At 40.5% G+C, this 18,686-nt stretch overlaps 1 protein-coding gene across 18 annotated transcripts in view; it reads right to left on the reverse strand.

The window, feature by feature from the left end:
- MRTFB (myocardin related transcription factor B) overlaps positions 1–18,686 on the reverse strand; it is a 213,897-nt gene that overhangs the window by 43,515 nt on the left and 151,696 nt on the right. For 17 of the 18 annotated variants that reach the window (XM_039233581.1, XM_039233594.1, XM_039233590.1 and 14 more), the window contains 4 exons: positions 17,938–17,993; positions 16,737–16,812; positions 12,968–13,129; positions 11,034–11,212 (listed from right to left, as the gene is read on the reverse strand). In XM_039233581.1, the coding sequence (XP_039089512.1) occupies positions 11,034–11,212; positions 12,968–13,129; positions 16,737–16,812; positions 17,938–17,993 (473 nt within the window). Of the gene's footprint in view, positions 1–11,033; positions 11,213–12,967; positions 13,130–15,546; positions 16,022–16,736; positions 16,813–17,937; positions 17,994–18,686 lie in introns of those variants that run through there. The other variant, XM_039233595.1, reaches the window with a different exon arrangement.

Raw genomic sequence — 18,686 nt, forward strand, 5'->3', positions numbered from 1 at the left:
TAAGGTCACCTTCTGTACTTTGAAAATTTAATCTGAAAATGACTCAGAATCTTTTCTCCAAGGAAACAAAGAGCCGCAAGCTCTGCTCTGTTTTATTCGATCGGAGTGCTGTTCCCAAGCTACAGGTCTCATGACCACCATCTCTTCAACTGTCATCATGATACCATGACATGAAATGTCAGAAAAACATTGTTATCTAACGAGGGATGCTTAGGCTTTAAACAAAACCGGAAAAGAAAGCACTGTGAATCTTAAAGACTGGTTTTTTTTCTCTTCTTAGAAACAGCGAAGGGAAAAGTTCTGCTACAAAAGAAAAAAATAAGTCAAAGTCAATGTTTAAGCTGATTAAAATTTTGTAATGTATCAGGTGTCTGCACTGGTTCCTTCTGAGAAGACGATACACTTGTCAAGGACCAATCATTGTTCTCTGGTAAGTTCCTTTTTTTATTAGATTTCTTCATGCAATCCAGAGGGGCAGAAACTTGATATGTAAAAACAAAGGTTTTTTTGGACTGTAGATTTTAAGTCTAAAATACATGTGTTTTTAATTCAGGATGCAGAACAGATCTTAATTAAGATGGGAATATGCAAATAAGAAATTCAAAATGCAATTATTCTTTAAATATTGTTTCCATTTGCTGATCCCCAGACAAATAAAACAAATGCTAGTCAATGAATGGGTTGAATACAAATCAAAAACACATGCTTTGTATATTTAATAGATGGATATTTAACGCCATATTTAATTCTAGTTTTGCTAAAATATATCACTTAGCACTGACCACTTCACGTAATACATTGTTAAAAGTTTAGATATTTCATTTTTTAAGTTTTTATTTATTCATTTATTTTGAGAGAAAGAGAGAGCGTGAGAAGGAGACCAAGCAGGTCCTGCGCTGTCAGCACAGAGCCTGACACAGGGCTCGATCTCATGAACCAGTGAGATCATAACCTGAACCAAAATCAAGAGTCAGACACTTAACTGAGTGAGCCACCCAGGCGCCCCTAGGCACTTTATTTTTAGAACTAGTTGAACATTAATTTTTTGGCACAATATCTAGTGAACTTGGCTGGTACTTAATGACTTGGTTAATAGTGAAGATCTGCATGTATCCCTTATTCAAAAAACCCATTATTTAAAAAGATTGTGGTAAAATATATATAATGTAAAAGGGACCATTTAGGGGCACCTGGGTAGCTCAGTCAGTTAAGCATTCAACTTCGGCTCCAGTAATGATCTCGCAGTTTGTGAGTTTGAGCCAGGTTGGAGCCTGGAGCCTGCTTTAGATTCTGTGTCTCCCTCTCTCTCTGCCCCTCTCCTGTTCATGCCCTGTCTCTCTCTCTCAAAAATGAATAAACAATGGGGCGTCTGGGTGGCTCAGTTAAGCGTCTGACTTCGGCTCAGGTCACAATCTCCGTTTGTGAACTCAAGCCCCATGTCGGACTCTGTGCTGACAGCTTGGAGCCGAGAGCCTGCTGTGGACTCTGTGTCTCATGTGCTCTCTGCTCCTCCCCCACTTGTGCTCTGTCTCTTAAAAATAAATAAATGTAAAAAAAATTTTTAAGTTACCATTTAAACCATTTTATTTATTAAAAAATTTTTTAGTGTTTATTTTTGAGAGAGAGAAAGACAGAGCACGAGCAGGAGAGGGGCAGAGAGAGAGGCAGACACAGAATCCAAAGCAGGCTCCAGGCTCTGAGCTGTCAGCAGAGTCTGACACGGGGCTCGAACCCACAAACCGTGAGATCATTACGGGAGCCGAAGTTGGATGCTTAGCTGACTGAGCCACCAAGGTGCCCCTAAGGCATTTTAAAGTGTATAGTCCTATGACATTAAGTACATTCCCAATGTTCTGTAACCATTGCTACTGTCCATCTCCAGAACTTTTGCATCTTCCCAAACCGAAACTCTATCCGTTAAACAACTCCCCAATCTCCCTCCCAGCAGCCACTGACAACCACCATCTACTTAATATCTGTATGAATTTGACTGTTGTAGTTCATAAAAGTGGAATCAGACATTTTTCCTTTTGTGATTGGCTTACGTCACTTAGCATAATGTCCCATGGGCTGTAGTGTGGGTCAGAATCTCCTTCTCTTGTAAGACTAAGAGATAGTCTATCGTACATATACACTCCGTTTGTTTGTCAGTGGACACGAGGGTTGCTTCCACCTTTGGCCATTGTCCATAATGCTATGAACATGGCTGTACACTTACCTGCTCAAGTCCCTGCTTTCAATTCTTTTAGGCATATACCCAGAAATGGAATTTATGGATCATACGGTAATTCAATTTTTAGATTTTTGAGAGAACTGCCATACCCTTTTCTATAGTGACTGCACCATTTCTCAATCCCACCAAGAGGGCCCAGGGGTTCCCATGTCTCCACACCCTTACCAACACCTGTTAATTTATGTTTTTTGGGTAGAAGCCATTCTAGTGGTGTGAGGTGGTATTTCCTTGTGGTTTTGATTTGCATTTCTCCAGTGACTGGTGATGTTGAGCATCTTTTCATGTGTTTATTTGCCATTTGTTGATGTTCTTTAGAGAAATCTCTATTCTAGTCCCTTGCCCATTTCATTTTTTTAAATGTTTGTTTATTTTTGAGAGAGAGACAGAGTGCGAACAGGGGAGGGGCAAAGAGAGAGGGAGACACAGAATATGAAGCAGGCTCCGGGCTCTGAGCTGTCAGCACAGAGTCCAATGCAGGACTCAAACCATGACTTCAGCTGAAGTCGGACACTCAACTGACTGGGCCACCCAGGTGCCCCTGCATTTCTTAAGTAACACAAAGAATAACTGTCACCATGAGTTATACCAGGGTGATGTGTTTGAAAAGGGTCTTAAGAAGAATCTCAAACCGTTGACTTAATAAGAACATAGTCTTTAGTTCAAATCCTGTGCAGGTCAGACAGATGCTCTCTTAATGACACCTGCCGCGGGTAATACGTGTAATGTAAGTAGCTCAGTGCCTGGCCCAAATAAGTGCCCAGCAAATGTTGGCCATTATTTTTTATCCTTATCTCACTTATATTTGATAAACCCTGACTGATTTATGAATACATAGGAAAAGCCTATTCTGTAGAAAGTACACTTTCCTATTCCTCCTGGTCACAGGAGAATGGAGTTAGGAGCTAGGATGGAACACAACTTCATAGTCAATTCTGGAAACCAGCTCCAAATCTAAGTCCTCTTGACATGTAAGTTACAGACAGTAAGACTGAAAGGGTAACAACAGAAATTACAGCCACTTTCTTTGATGACCTAATTCAGGCCTTTATTGATAAGCATTTGTAATAAAAGTTAGTCTCATTTTAATTATTTAATATATGTGTACATCACCTTGCTCATTTTGTTAGCTGCAGCCTAAGATGTCTATATTGTTTGGAAAAGCTCATCTACCTAAAAGTTACTTGATAAAATGGGAGAAACTGTACCAAGTTCCCCTAACCCCGTCTTCACGAAAGTACACAGAGGAAGTGACCCAAGAGGTTCCCTCAGCCCTACTTCCAACTCAGCACAGGAGCTGTCCCCACAGCACAGACTTGGAAAATGTCAGTTACACACGTGGGTGCTTACAATAAATGATTAATTAAATGGCTTAAGAGATCGCTGAGGGAGAAAAGGTCCTCAGATTAAAAGCACCAGTGTAACAGCCCCTGGTGCCCACATGTAACTAGCTGTTCTTAATTTTCTACAGCTTTCCATTGTTCAAGAGTTTCTTAGGCATAAAATAAATTGAGCTCTGATGTGTGATGTCTGTTCCATTACTGTTCTGGCAAATTCCTTTCCAGCTGTACTTTGATCGAAATTGAAAAGAAAAGAGAATAAGGAAAGGCAGTGCTAGTTTCTTACAGACCACACAGAATTATATATTTCAAAGAAGAAGTTTTTTTTTTTTGGTGGAATGTACATTTTGAAGGAAGGACATGGTGCATATTATGTGTTTTATTATTTCTTTTTTGTAAGGAATATATCTTTTATTTGAATATTTTCCATTAGGACTAAATCCTCTGGTATCTATCTGTATGCTTTGAAAAGGAATTCAGGAGACAACATGTCATAACACATTCTGGCGTTAAGCAAGCCATAAAAATATCTTAAGCCTAATTTCCTCGTAAGTAATTATCTGTAAATATAACTTTTAAAGAAACAAAAAGAAATTCCCTACACTGGCCCTGAGATTTATAGTAGGCCAAATATATATAAAAAATAAAATTGAACAAGGAAGTTAGAAAAATGTGTTTTAATCACAGAATTAAATGTGTAGCATGAAATGATGACTAAATAACATATAAAAAACCCTGGTTCAGGCAAACAAGAGGCCATGTGAAATCTGACAGTCACTCCAAGTGGGATCCGTGGACTTCTGTGACCTGCCCGGAACAAGCATAGGAAGTCTCATGGAAATCTGATGTTACCCTTCTCCTCCTACTGTATTGTGCAACATTAGCCCACAATGATTTGGAAATCAAACAAACTATGTAAAAAAAGCAAACACATGCTCGTCTTTCACTACAGGCAATTTGAGGACCATTGGTCTTTTTCTCTTTTTTAATGTTTATTTATTTTTGAGAGATAGAGAGACAGAGAGACAGAGCATGAGCAGGGGAGGGGAAGAGAGAGGAGGAGACACAGAATCTGAAGCAGGCTCCAGGCTCCAAGTTGTCAGCACAGAGCCCGAAGCAGGGCTCGAACTCACAAACCTCGAGATTATGACCTGAGCTAAAGTTGGCCGCTTAACCAACTGAGCCATCCAAGTGCCCCTGAGGACCACTGGTCTATAGTAACTAAATTCACCATCAAACTCTTACCCCGAGTTTCCATTTTAAAGACTGCAAACTAAGAATCTCAAAGAACACCCAAATTATAAGCTATGTTGTTCTTTTGTTCGCTTGTCTTTGTACGGACTGTTTCAATAGCGGTGAGGAGACTGACTTTTGGGAGATACAGGGATAATTCTAAAGCAGGAAGAAAGAAGCTGCAGAGATAATCTCCCAGGTTTTTCATTCACGAAAGCAATAAGCACTTGCCGCGTGCTGGACCCTGCATGTTCAGGATGAGGTCACCAAGATAAAATGAGGGGACAACCCAGTCCTTTGGAAACTTGAGGTCTTCATGAAGCAGTGTTTTCAGGTACTTTCTTTCCCCTTGAACTACAGATGTGAAAGTAACTATATTTAGGGAAATAAATATATTCTACAAATATATGAAGTGAGATGCCTGGACAAATTCATAAAACTAACACCAGATAACAGTGAAAACAATTAAAGTACAAAATGTGCCAAAACAGACCCTGATTATCTCTTCTAGGTGACACAAAAATCCGCAAGACTTTACAGGCATCACAAAGTTGCCTGTGCAGTTGATGACAAAAACAAAAGTCCCAGACCCACAACATACTTAGAATCAAGGATTATCTTTCTTCAACCTCAGTACAGCACAGTTAACAGAGAGATGCTTCTTTAACTGAATGAATCAAGGTGTGATATACTAATGAGAATCTTTGTCAGATTCTTTAGACAATACTAACTTTATATAAGGTTATATACATATAAGTACTTTATATAAATACACACCTACTACAGGCAATTTTATAAAGGACACACCATGTGAGAAGGCCTCAAGGTATGTGGTTCAGAGATTATCTAACAGGGTAAAGGTGCGGCAGGCCGGCCCTAGCTTCTGGGTTCTTCTACTTGGATGTCTAGGGAGGCAGTGTACCACTCTCTGAAGTGGGGCTTCTGGTGCAGGCTGAGCCGACGGGTAAGAAGCAGACTGTTAATGGGGCGCCTGGGTGGCTTAGTCGGTTAAGCGTCCGACTTTCGCTTAGGTCATGATCTCGCGGTTCGTGGGTTCGAGCCCCGTGTCGGGCTCTGTGCTGCCTGCCAGCTCGGAGCCTGGAGCCTGTTTCAGAGTCTGTGTCTCCCTCTCTCTCTGACCCTCCCCTGCTCACACTGTCTCTCTCTCCCTCTCTCTCCTAGAAATTAAAAANCTGTGCTGCCTGCCAGCTCGGAGCCTGGAGCCTGTTTCAGAGTCTGTGTCTCCCTCTCTCTCTGACCCTCCCCTGCTCACACTGTCTCTCTCTCCCTCTCTCTCCTAGAAATTAAAAAAAAAAAAAAAAAAAAGCAGACTGTTAATGGCCTGCAGCGCACATGTGGCACCGGAGCTGCGGCAACATGAGTGTTCTAAAAGGCAGCATTTAGGCTCCAGAATGACCCGGGCTTAATGTGTGCTGCACTGGCAATAATCTGACCCTACCGATTCTTCAGGAAACATTGCTACTACTTTCTTCCTTCAAGGAATTGAGGAATGTCAGCCCACGGGGCGGGACTCCCTCTGGTTAAAGGTTCTCACTTATAAACTTAGCTGGAGACCAAGTTTCAAGAGCAAAGTGAAAAACCTAATGCAAACAATGCAGGGAAGGGAAAACACTAATCTCCTACAACACAGGTGGGCTGTCATGAGGCCATTACCAGCCTGATGGCTGACGGGACAAAAATTCCATGTCACTAAAGCCAAGGCCACGCTAATAGCTGTCCGACAGCCTGACCGAAGCAGAGAACAACCAACCGAAATGGAAAAGAAGAACTGTTTTTTACTGGTATTTACTTGCATACCTGACATTCTTCTTAGCCCTATTTTTAAAGCTCAAGACCAGAGTGCAACAACTACGTGAGAATACAGTAGGGGCTGCTCTCCCTCGCTCTCCCTGTCTGCCGTGGGCTGGTCACTGACTCCGCCTCCTCCCGGACCAGGTTCCAGCCACGCTGAGAGGTCAGGGCCTCTTGCCCCGAAACCCCGATGGGAGAATCTGAACCTAGCTGCCCGCACTGCCTCTGATGACTCTGAGCCCGAGAGGCTCTGCCTGCAAATGGAGGACCACAAACGCTGACTGCTTCGACAGGCCTGGCACCAGTCAGCGCTTGTGGTGAATTCACCTCAGCATCCCCTGAGCACTTCTGCTATGTCAGGCCCTGTGCTGGGTGTTGCAGACACAGACGCCCCAACACACACACACACACACACACACACACACACGCGCGCGCGCGCGCGCTCTTGTTTCCCTAAGAGCCAGAGTCCCTCTCCTCATGGGCTCACATTTTAGTTGGAGGCATCAACACAACACGCAAATGCATGAATGTATTTCAGATCATGGTGATAAGGGCAGTGAGGAAAATCCTGCCGAACAAGAGATATTCGGGAATGAGAAGAAATGCTGAAAGAAAACACGCAAACATTTTTAATCCCCAAATTTCCATACCTCTCTGAACCCAGGCCTCCCCTGGTACAAGGGTTAAGGCAGCTAATAGTGAAATTTCCTTCTCCACTCAAAAATGCTATGATACTTGGTTTTAACAACAACATTTTCTACAGAACTTAACCAGCTCCATTAAGCAGTTTAATAGCTTTGGCTTTAAAGTAACGAAATAATATTAAAATTTCAGTAAGGCCAAAAACTATAAGGAGGTGAAAAACTAACTTATGTGCAAGCATAAGCGTTCTTATACAACCAAACGAAACAGGAACACCCACTGGAAAATAAGAAATAGGAATTTCCAATGCAAGTACCAAAAAATATTTGTTAGAGTCTTTTACGTGTACTAGATTTTCAGTTCCCAAAACAATGTGACACATAATAGGTGCTCAGTAAATATTTGTTGAACAAGGTTCAATCTAACCAACATCAAGGAGCCAATGAAAACACTGAAATCTCCAAACAGTGTGCAAAGTTTCAAGTAACGACATTACCTACCTGTGGTAAAGACATAGTGACTGTGGCAACCCCTATGACCTTCTTGGAAGACAGTTGAAAGGCCCATATTTTACCTAACAAAAGGTCCAAATCCATTTCAAAATCTGGTAATTAGCCAAAGAAATAATCAGACAAGTGCCCAACAATGTATGTATACAAAACTATGTATGAGTCACCTGGATGGCTCAGTCAGTTGAGCATCTGACTTTGGCTCAGGTCATGATCTCATGGTTCACGAGTTCAAACCCCATGTCGGGCTCTGTGCTGACAGCTCAGGGCCTAGAGCCTGCTTCAGATTCTGTGTCTCCCTCTCTCTCTCTGCCCCTTCCCCACCAAATAAATAAGCATTAAAACAACAACAACAACAACAACAATGTATGTAGTAAATATGTGAGAATACAACAAGGGTTCTTGTGTTTTTAAGAGTGAAAAATAGAGACAAGTCTAGATAACCCACATTAGAGAATTGATTAGAAGATGAAGCTAGCTAGCTGCTATTAAAAATGATATCAATGTATATCTATCGACAAGGAACAGTACTATGATTGTGATAAAGGTATAAAAGCAATTTACACACAAGAGTTACTATATGACTCAGCAATTCAGCAATTCCACTCCTAGGTGGAGACTGAAAACCTATGTCCACACAAAAACTTGTCCATACACATCAAAGCACCATATTCATAATAGCCAAATGTCCACGGAGTATAGCTCAGGGGTAGAACATTTGACTAGATAATAGCCAAGTGTCCAAACCAAGTGTCCATTGACTGAAGTCAGTCACAAAAGACCATGTATGGTAGGATTCCAATTGTATAATACATCCAGAACAGGCAAATCCAGAAACGGAAAGTAGCCTAGGGCCGGTGGAGGGAGACTGGGGAATGACTGTTAATGGGTATGAGCTTCTTTTTTGGGACGATGAAAATGTTCTGGAATCAGACAGTAGTAACAGTTGCACAGCTCTGTGAATACACTAATAACCACTGAATTATACATTTTAAAAGGGTGAATTTTCCCAGTGCCGTTTTTTTACAGAAATAGAAGAATCAATTCTAACATTCATATGGAATCTCAAGGGACCCCAAGTAGCCAAAAACAGTCTTGAAAAAAAAAATTGGAAGTCTTACACTTCTGATTTCAAAATTTACTACAAAGTGACAGTAATCAAAACAGTATGGTATTGGCATACAGACAGACAAATAAGCCAGTGCAATAGAACAGAGTCCTTATGCTATTATGTATACGGTCAAATGGTCTTCAACAAAAGTGCCAAGACCACTTAATAGGGAAAGGACAGTTTTTTTCCACAAATGATGCTGGGAAAATTGGATATCTCATGCACAAAAATGAACATGGATCCCTACCTTATATCATATATAAAAATTTAAAATGGATTAAAGACCTAAATGTAAGACCCAAGACTATAAAAATCCTATTAGAAAACAGAGGGAAAGGTTTGTGACACTGGATTTGGTGATGATTTCTTAGCATGACGCCTAAAACACAGGTAACACACCCAAGAATAGACAAATACATCAAACTTAAAAAGTTCTGTGTATGGGGATGAGCAGTGAGTGTTATGTGGAAACTAATTTGACAATAAACTATTTGTAAAAAAAAAAAAAAAGAAAAAAAAAAAGTTCTGTGCATCAGGGGTGCCTGGGTGCCTCAATTGGTTAAGCATCTGACTTCAACTCAAGTCATGATCTCATGATTTGTGAGTTAGGGCCCTGCCCTGGGCTCTGTGCTGACAGCTCAGACCCTGGAAACTGCTTCGGATTCTGCGTCTCTCTCTCTCTCTCTCTCTCTCTCTCTCAAAAATAAATATTAAAAAAAACTTCCATGCATCAGAGGACACTATCAACGGAAGGTAAAGGCCAACACAAGAAATGGGAGAAAATATTTGTTGATCATGTATCTGATAAGGGTTAACATACAAAGAACTCCTGCAATTTAACAGCAGAAAAACAAATAATCTGATTAAAAATGGACAAAGGACTCAAAGAAACATTATCTCCAAAGATGTTATACAAATGGCCAAAAACATACGAAAAGATGCTTCACAGCACTCATCTTTAGACAAAGGCAAATCAAAACCACAGCGAGACAGCACCTCACATCAACGGAATGGCTGCTATCAAAAAAACATAAATTAGTAAGTGCTGGTGAAGATATGGAGAAATTGAAACCCTTGCATGCTGGAGTATGAAATGGTACAACCACTATGGAGAACAACATGAAGGTTCCTTAATAAACTAAACACAGAATTACCATATAATCCATCAATCCCACTTCTGGGTATATGTCGCAAGGAACTGAAAGCAGGGTCTCAAAGAGAGATTTCCAAACTCACGTACCTAGTGCCACACAGTGCCATTATTCACAGTGGCCAAGAGATGGAAGCGACTCAAGGTCACTGACGAGTGGATATACAAAGCCTGGCCTATCCATATAATGGAACATCATTCAGCCTTAACAATGAAAGTGATCCTATTACATACTACAACGTCAACAAACCTTGAAGAATTATGTTAAGTGACATAAGCCAGTCATAAAAAGGCAAATATTGCATGATTCCATGTATATGAAATATCTAAAGGAGTCAAATTCATATGTATGTATGTACGTATTTATTTAAATTCCAGTATAGTTGGCATGCTATGTTATATTAGTTTCAGGTGTACAGTATAATGATTCAACAATTCTGTACACGACTCAGTGCTCATCATGGTTAAGTGCACTCTTAATACCCTTCACCTATTTCATGCACCCCGCACCCTAAAGGTGTCAGATTCTTAGAGACAGAAATGGAACAGTGATCACCAGGGTCTGGAGGAAAGGGGGCTGGGGCCCCGCTGTCTAATGACCACGGTCTTGGTTCTGTAAGACAAACCGTTCTCGAGGTCCGCTGCCCTCCAGTGCAAGCGTGCTGAACGCTACTGAGCTGCACATTTTAAAACGGTTACGAAGGCAAAAAAAAAAGGGGGGGGGGAGTTATATTTTATAGCATGTGAATTCTATCCCCAATGAAAGTTATGCAAAATTTTTAAAAAGGGAGTTACATAATTATTTCTAAAATAAAAAATGTGTACGCAGAACAGAAATGAAATGTAAGAATCTACTGAAAAATGTTAACTGTGCACATTACAGGTGAAAAACAGCCTATATTTCCCCACCCTTTCAGACTTTTCTTCTGGGGAAAAGCTAATTACCCCGACAGATAAAACGCAGGGCGCGGGCTCTATTAAGGGCCAGAAACAAGAGAGGCGGTACCTGGGCTGGGGTGTTTGTAGTCACAGGAGACGGCGATGCGCTAACTTGCGGCTCAGTCGGGGAAGCGGCTGACCCCTGCGAGTCCTGGCTGGCTGGCTGCTCTGGAGACAGAGCATCACTGCTGTCTTCGTCAAATGAGAAATCGCCCTGAGTTTGAGGATAGTCCTCCTTCCCAACGCCTAAAGAAAGAAATGATTTCAACTGAACTTGACCTTGGAATACCAAGCTTAAAATGATAAAAGAGACACATTGCTTAGTACAAGAACTTAAGAAGCTGGTTTAAAAGAAAACTGATGGGGCGCCCGGGTGGCTCAGGTGGCTGAGGTTCCGACTTCGGCTCAGGTCATGAAGATCTCACTGCCCGTGAGTTCGAGCCCCACGTTGGGCTCTGGGCTGACAGCTCAGAGCCTGGAACCTGCTTCAGATTCTGTGTCTCCCTCTCTCTGCCTCTCCCCAGTTCATGCTCTTTCTCTTTCTCTCTCAAAAATAAACAATGAAACATAAAGAGAAAATGAACATAATGTACTTCCCAGAGGAAGAACACACCACTACCCATGATGACTACTCTGGAGAAAAAGTCAAATGCGATCAGTCTGAATCAGGTCAAGCCTTTGAGACCCAACTGCCAGTTTCAGGAAATACAGAAGACAAGAAAAGTTTTTAATGACAATGGGAATGCTAATGCATTCAGTAAAATCCAGTAGGTGGACATGGCTAGAGAACAGAAGGCCTGTTCACCAGCGAATAAATACCCAGTAAGACAAGTGAGGAGGGGAAGACCCACCCAGGAGATTAAGATTTAAGAGATATGTCAGCAAAGACAAGGTAAGAACCTGGCTTGGATCCTGATCTGGAATACAACTGTTAGAAAAACATTAAGAGGCGTGGGAGAAAATGCGGCCATGGCTCGGTATCTGTGGATGAGATACCAGCCCAGTTATACCGATGCCTTACTTTTCGGGGCCCATTCCTTTGGGGATGTACTACTTTGAATCACAGACTACAAACTGCCTGAGATTTAAACTCATACCAATGCAAAATATGAAGTCCCCAGAGTAATGGGAACTAGAATAGTTTTTATAGTAGGATATTAATTTTTCAAAATCGCTTGCTGAGTAAGTGGTATTATTTGGATTTTTTTTTTTTTTTTTTGCTAAAACTTGTGCCAGATTATAAAGTATGTGTAGTGAAGAAACATTAGTAACTATGATAAGATCAGGATAAAATGGACAAATATTACCATTCTTAGTAAATACATCTGTACTCATGTGCTATTCACCTTGTTGAACGAACACTGAACAAGATATTCGTCTTTTCTAGAAGTACACAGAATTAAGTAATGAGAAGTCTGCACCACAACAGAAATGAAATAGTATAATGAGTAAGTTGGACTAAGAAAACGTCAGAATGAAACTGGAACTTAAGGACAGAAACCTCAGATGTCATGACAAGAGGGACTTCTGTGTTAACTGGTAAGAGATGCTCAGTCTATCTTACATAAAAAACACACCACCACCACCACCACCACCACAAGAAAAATGGGGACTGATGCAAGTATTAATCAATTTCTAATTCACCCAGAACACAATACTCATGATTGGTGCTGACTTTTTTTTTTGTTTATTTATTTATTTTGGGGGAGAGAGCAAGCACATGAGTGGGGGAGGGACAGAGAGAGAGAGAGAGAGAGAGAGAGAATCCCAAGCAGGCTCTGTGCTGACAGCACAGAGCCTGATGTGGAGTTCTGATGTGGAGCCTGATGTGGAGTTCGATCTCATGAACTAGGAGATCATGACCTGAGCCAAAATCAAGAGTCGATGCTTAACTGACTGAGCCATCCAGGTGCCCCTGGTGGTGGCTTTTTAAAATTAAATTTGTCTGAAACTTCCAAGTTTCTCTTTCTCCCAGAAAAGAGTAAATTTTTAGAGTCTTGCCTATAATTGCTTCCTTAACACTGGAGTCTACAGGAAGGATGTTTTTCTCTACCAGCTCCATAGGACCGGGTCTTTGAGCAATCTTTTCATTCAGATCATCCGCTAGTCGAGCTCTTTTCAACTTCATCTGAGTAGCCTGCAGGGATGGTTCTGCAAATGTTTCTATAAGAGGAAACATAGTTTTAACCATTATTTGAATTACTCTGTTCCATAATGTTATTTCAGGCCAACTGAATCTAATTTAATTTAAACTGGTTTAAACTTATTTATGTGTTCTCAACGCATTTACGGAAAGAGAAATAGGCTGGTGAAGAATGCGGTAGAATACGTTGTATATTTTTAGTCCTGGATACTTTATATTGTCTATATAATGCCCTTAGACTCAAGTTAACATGAACTCAAGCCAAAAATGGGGTACTGCTCTTATTCATTTATGGTAAGAGGATCACAGTCACATTTATTAGGTATGGGGAGGTAGGGAGGATGAACACGAGGGATGTTGTCCAGTCGTGGTCCAAGAAGTATCCAGCTGAGATTTGGCTTCACTGCAAAGTCAACCGCTGGACGTGGTGCTGTATCTTACTTAGGTCATAAGCTTCTCTGCAGGAGTCAAAGGAAGAGCTACATATCAAATTCTTGGACTGATCCCTATGCGTCTCCGTCAATCATCCTCATTAAGAATCTGGGTTTATTTCTGAATATATGACCTTGGAACATTCAATTACATAGTCCTATGTCATAAAGATAGATGGCAATGGTCATAAAGAAGCCTTGGCTCATCTACTTACTGAAGACATGAAGTTGTACAACAAATGCAAAACTAATGTAAGTACCATAGCTCGTTCAGGGTAATTCTGTCAATGACTTGGCTTCTGGTACTTCTCATTAACATTTTATTACATCGTTCTAAGTAATGTTTATAATTGATTAAAAAATGGTGAGGTGTTAACGCCAAATTCTGAGTTGATAGTTGCCTGCCTCTTAAATTATACAGCAGAAGGTTTTTTTAATGAAAATCCCCATAAGTAATTTCAGGATTAGCTGACATTCTGTTTTTAGTAGGTTCAATGTCCTGGCTGAAGCCCAAAGTGCACCAAAAGCCCACAGCCCATGAATTACTCCCCAGCACAACAGGACGCTTCTCTTTCCACCAGCTGAGTTACACGCTTACCAAAACTCAACCTTGATGGTCCACAAAACAGTTCATATCGTTTCATATTTGCTATCAATACATAACTTAAGTACATGTTAGAGGAAAATGAGATAACTTCAAAAATAAGACTATTTCTGGGGAACCTAAGTTAAATCCTTTGGAATGAGTTGATAAAGTTGCGTCACTAAAGAATAAATCACTGTTAAATTAGGGCAATTAACAACTAAAATATTTGGGAAAATTATAAAATCTATGATTTTCCAACTCAGGTTGCTTTTCAAATGTCTTTATGCTGTTTTTTCCACCCTAAATGGAAATGTTAGATGAAATATGATGGCTGTGCTTTATGCAAGAAAGATGATGTAAACTCCATTCACTTCCCCAAAGTGAGGGCCCTGGTGTTAAATCAGAGTATTGGCTAATAAATGCACATTTCGGTACGTGGAAATGACATGTGTGACATCTCATTTTTAACATTTTCCTGTATAACCTTAGGCTGTGGCCCCCATCCTATTACATAAAAACACTTGTAACCATACAGAAAGATGACAGGTAAGGAGAATCATTCTTAGGGTGATTTTAAATGCTTCTTGTTAAGATCTAGGTAGGATAGTCGTCACCCCTTCTCCTGTTTCCCATCAACATTTCCATATCAGGAATATGACTGGAACAAAAATATCCCAAAACTAAATAATCAGAGGCTGGCATTTTGGTATGTTTCTGTTTTTGGTCTTATTATCTCCTCATCTCCAAAGCACCGAGGCTGGATTTTAGCTGAACTTCAGAAAAATAATTTAGAGTTTTGCCTGCCAAACATCCAATTCAATCAAAATTGGGATAATGTTAAAATAGGTTGGGGGGTCTGAAGTTATTTTTTAAAATTACAAATGACATATTCTTCCTTGCTTCAAAAATCCCAACTTGAGAACAGATGTCCTGAAAACATCGCTTACGGGCCACTCACGCACACAGTTAGGTTTTTAAATGTTGGGTAATCTTTTTTTTTTTTTTTTTTAAGCAACTGTGATTCTTTTTGATAGTTCCATGTATTTGCCTTGGTTTTAATTACATTAAGAAAGCCTCTTACGTTAGAAGGCAGGCTAAAGCAGACAGCATTGTTCCTTCAAAAATGTCCTTGAGAGGCTGAGGTATTTCTAGGCGGAGCCACCCCCCCATTTACTCACCAGAACGCCTCACACTTGCTTCTGGAAGAGTCACTTATCCCTGACAGCTGGCAGCTGTTTCTGCCCTACCACTTGAGTCCCGGAAAAGCTTTTTTGGCCCAATGGACTTCAGAGAACACACCGAAAGTAGTGGAAGGTATATACCCGCCAGTTCCCACCCCAGGTATGAAGAGAGTCACATAATCGTGGATTCTTTGGATGAGAAGAGACCCTACTCGGGGCTGCAGACACCAACCGGATACCTGGAATCTGGTGACAGCATCCTCACTGTGGTGTCATCCGGCGCTTAGTCCCATCATAGCAGTCTGTTTGTTGCCTATCGGGCGCTTTTCACAAACTGTAATTCATCTGTTTGGCCTGTTTATTATCTGTCTCTGCTACTAGAATGGAAGCTTCATGAAAGCAGGCATCAATCTGGTTTGTTTGGTTGGTCTCTGGGGTCTAGTTCACTGGCCAATGAATGACCACCTCAAATGAGGGTAACCATATCGCTTCTGGAAGAGTTTTAAACATGTCTAACCTTCAGAATATTATTCCTTAAAATGAGCGACAATCTAATACTTTGTAATATCAACCTAATTCTAACACTAACTCTGTTATTAAACCAGAGGAATAAATATAATATTCCTACTTGAGAACTGTCTCTGAATCTTTGAGAAATTTTCAGATTCTTTCTGTATCTCAGAGTTTAATATACTCAAGACCAACCATCACAGGGTCAAGCTCCTAGTCCTTGCTCAATAAAACAAAACAAAACAATGGAAAAAACACACTCAGGAACTTATGGGGGGGGGATACCGGCATTCTCAAGAATGCTCTGTCTTCAGGGGAGGAAAACATCCTGGCCTGAGTCACATGTCTCACTAGAGATGAAAGAGACCTGTCCCTACCAGCTTCGTAAGTGATGAGGCTAGACCGGTGACAAAGTCTGGTGGGCTGAGCGGAGGGTATTTATGTTAATGGCCAGATCGAGCTGGACTGCTGTGGGTACATAACAAACAGAAGATGTTAGGTGTGGGCACTGCACCAGGTAGACGTAACAGGGTCCATTCAGGTAGCTGAAAATCTAGAGTTACACTTATGGCCACTGTACCATATGCCTGTACCCTTTATGACTTAACGGGAATATGTTCCCCACTGATGGAAGAAATCCTTTGGACCAAAAGCGTTTTTCCAGAACAGATGGTAGAGACATCTATGGCACCAGTTGGTGGGGCAGAGTCAGTCCATCAATTGGTTATTTGGAGAATCAAACCTTCCCCATGTATCTAACATAACATTTTAGCTTTGGGTCTTCATGTTGGCTATCCAATTTGGAGGATGTCAGCCTGTGGGGTAAAAAGTTATTAAAATGGGAATAAACAGCAATGGTGGAATTCTCACTTCTTTTCTTGAGAAAACACAGCAAAATAAGCAGAAATATATATTTTACCTTCTAAAATGTGCATCCTGACAAGTTCAGAACGATCTGGTCGGCTCCGAATCTTATGCTTCAAGAAGTTTTCAGTCTGTGCAGAGAGAGCGAGAGCAAGAGCGAGAGAGAGAGAAAGTCTTACCATAAATTGTTTATGACTTATTGTGGTTTTGCATTTTTCTCTCAAGGTACTCCATTTAAATAAATTGTATACTCTTTGGTCATGATTTTGAGAAGAAAAGAGTAAATTAGTACTTTAAAGAGCTATTATCCAATACATAATTTAAATTGCAGCCTTTAAAACTGTACAGGGACTTGAAATGCATGCTGGCATAAAGTAAGCACTTTATAGACTTTTATTTTAAAACTTGTAAAAGGTAAAAGGCTCAAAATTTGCAGACACAGGATTCTGATCATTTAAGTATCTAATATCTACAGTTCAGGTCAAGTAAAAATCCACCTAAATAACAAATTTCTTTAAAATCCTAATGTGTTTTTGTTGATGACTTCATATCCTTGATCATACTTCCTTATTCAGAAAGGTTCTCAACTGATTCTAAGAGATCATTACTGCATTCTGGGAAAATTCCTACTATGGAATTTTTGGAACATGCTTATTTTCATATTGCATGACACAAGTATTCCCTAAAGGAAAAAGAATAAATGTGCATAGTGGTCCTTTTAAAGAAAAGTAATGAACACGAATTTGATGTGCAAATAGGATGGAAAACTCTCAATGAATAAAGCAGAGTTGAAACACAGCAACTTCTTAAATTCAGCCAGATCCCCCTGCCCTGGGTCAAAGGTAGAGCTGACGCAGACCCAGTAAGGAAACGTCCTAAAGATGTGTGACTGTCAGGACACCACATGGGCTGTTGTTGGTCTGCAGCAGAAACAAATGGCAGAAATACTCCATGGTTATTCTAAAACCTGCCGGTCTGCCCTGAAAGTGCCAAAGTGAAGAAATGTGATTGGTCCTTCATGTACAAAACTAGTTACTGGTATCAGAAGAACAAAATTTGAACATCATGCATTTTCTACAAACTTCCAAGAGATAAAACTACCGCAGAATATATAACTCTGTAAACCACCTGTCCTGAAGATGCACTGCATTTTCTCTATGGATATATTTAGGAGTAAGAGTACCACTTGCCCACAGGTACTTTAAAATACAAGAGAGAAGCAGAGAAGGGGATCGTCTGAAACTGAAATTTCTTACTCTGGCTCGTTCCAAGCTTTTTATCTGCTCATGGAATGCAGCTGGGCTCTTCAAAGCTGTGAGAAGAACAAGAATCATGTAGATAGAGGAGTTAATATTTCAGCCAAATGTTAGGGTACATTATGTTGATGTTCTCTCTTAATCTTATTAGTTTGCATCTACAGTTCCATTTATTACTACTTCCTTTAGGAGCTCTGAATAATTTGAAACCTTAGATGTTTCAGAATTAAAATGATATATTCACAAATAAAACAAGTGAACATTTAAGATAGAATTGTATACATAATGACAATACAAATATCAGGTCAGACTAACTGAATCCAGCAACTGAGTCAGATTACTACCACCAAGGGAACTGTGTAATGACTCCTTGACAGGTCTTTGCTCTTAGTGGCCATAAAAGATGCTGGAAGAAGCCCAAATGTCCAGAGGACGTTTAGCCTAGGAGTGATCTAACCTTGAACATGAGGACACCCTATACTTCCTGTCTAGCAGAGCTCTGAGTTAGCATTCAGTGAGACACCACAATAGATGTTGGGGGGGGGGGGCTCAATCACAATTATATTGCTGTTATTAGTCCTTTAAATATTCCAGAATCCCAGAAGGAGGATATGCAGTTTTCTACTAAACATCATTTACTCCAGCATTCCTATAAATTATCTTTGCAAAATCTTTTGTGTGTATGTCCACCTAGAAGAACTACAGGTGGTCAGACACTGCAGGTAGGATCTGGGCGAGGTTTACTTGGG

The sequence above is a fragment of the Hyaena hyaena genome, unplaced genomic scaffold, assembly GCF_003009895.1.
Source record: "Hyaena hyaena isolate Hyena2069 unplaced genomic scaffold, ASM300989v1 scaffold_76, whole genome shotgun sequence".
NCBI lineage: Eukaryota > Metazoa > Chordata > Mammalia > Carnivora > Hyaenidae > Hyaena > Hyaena hyaena.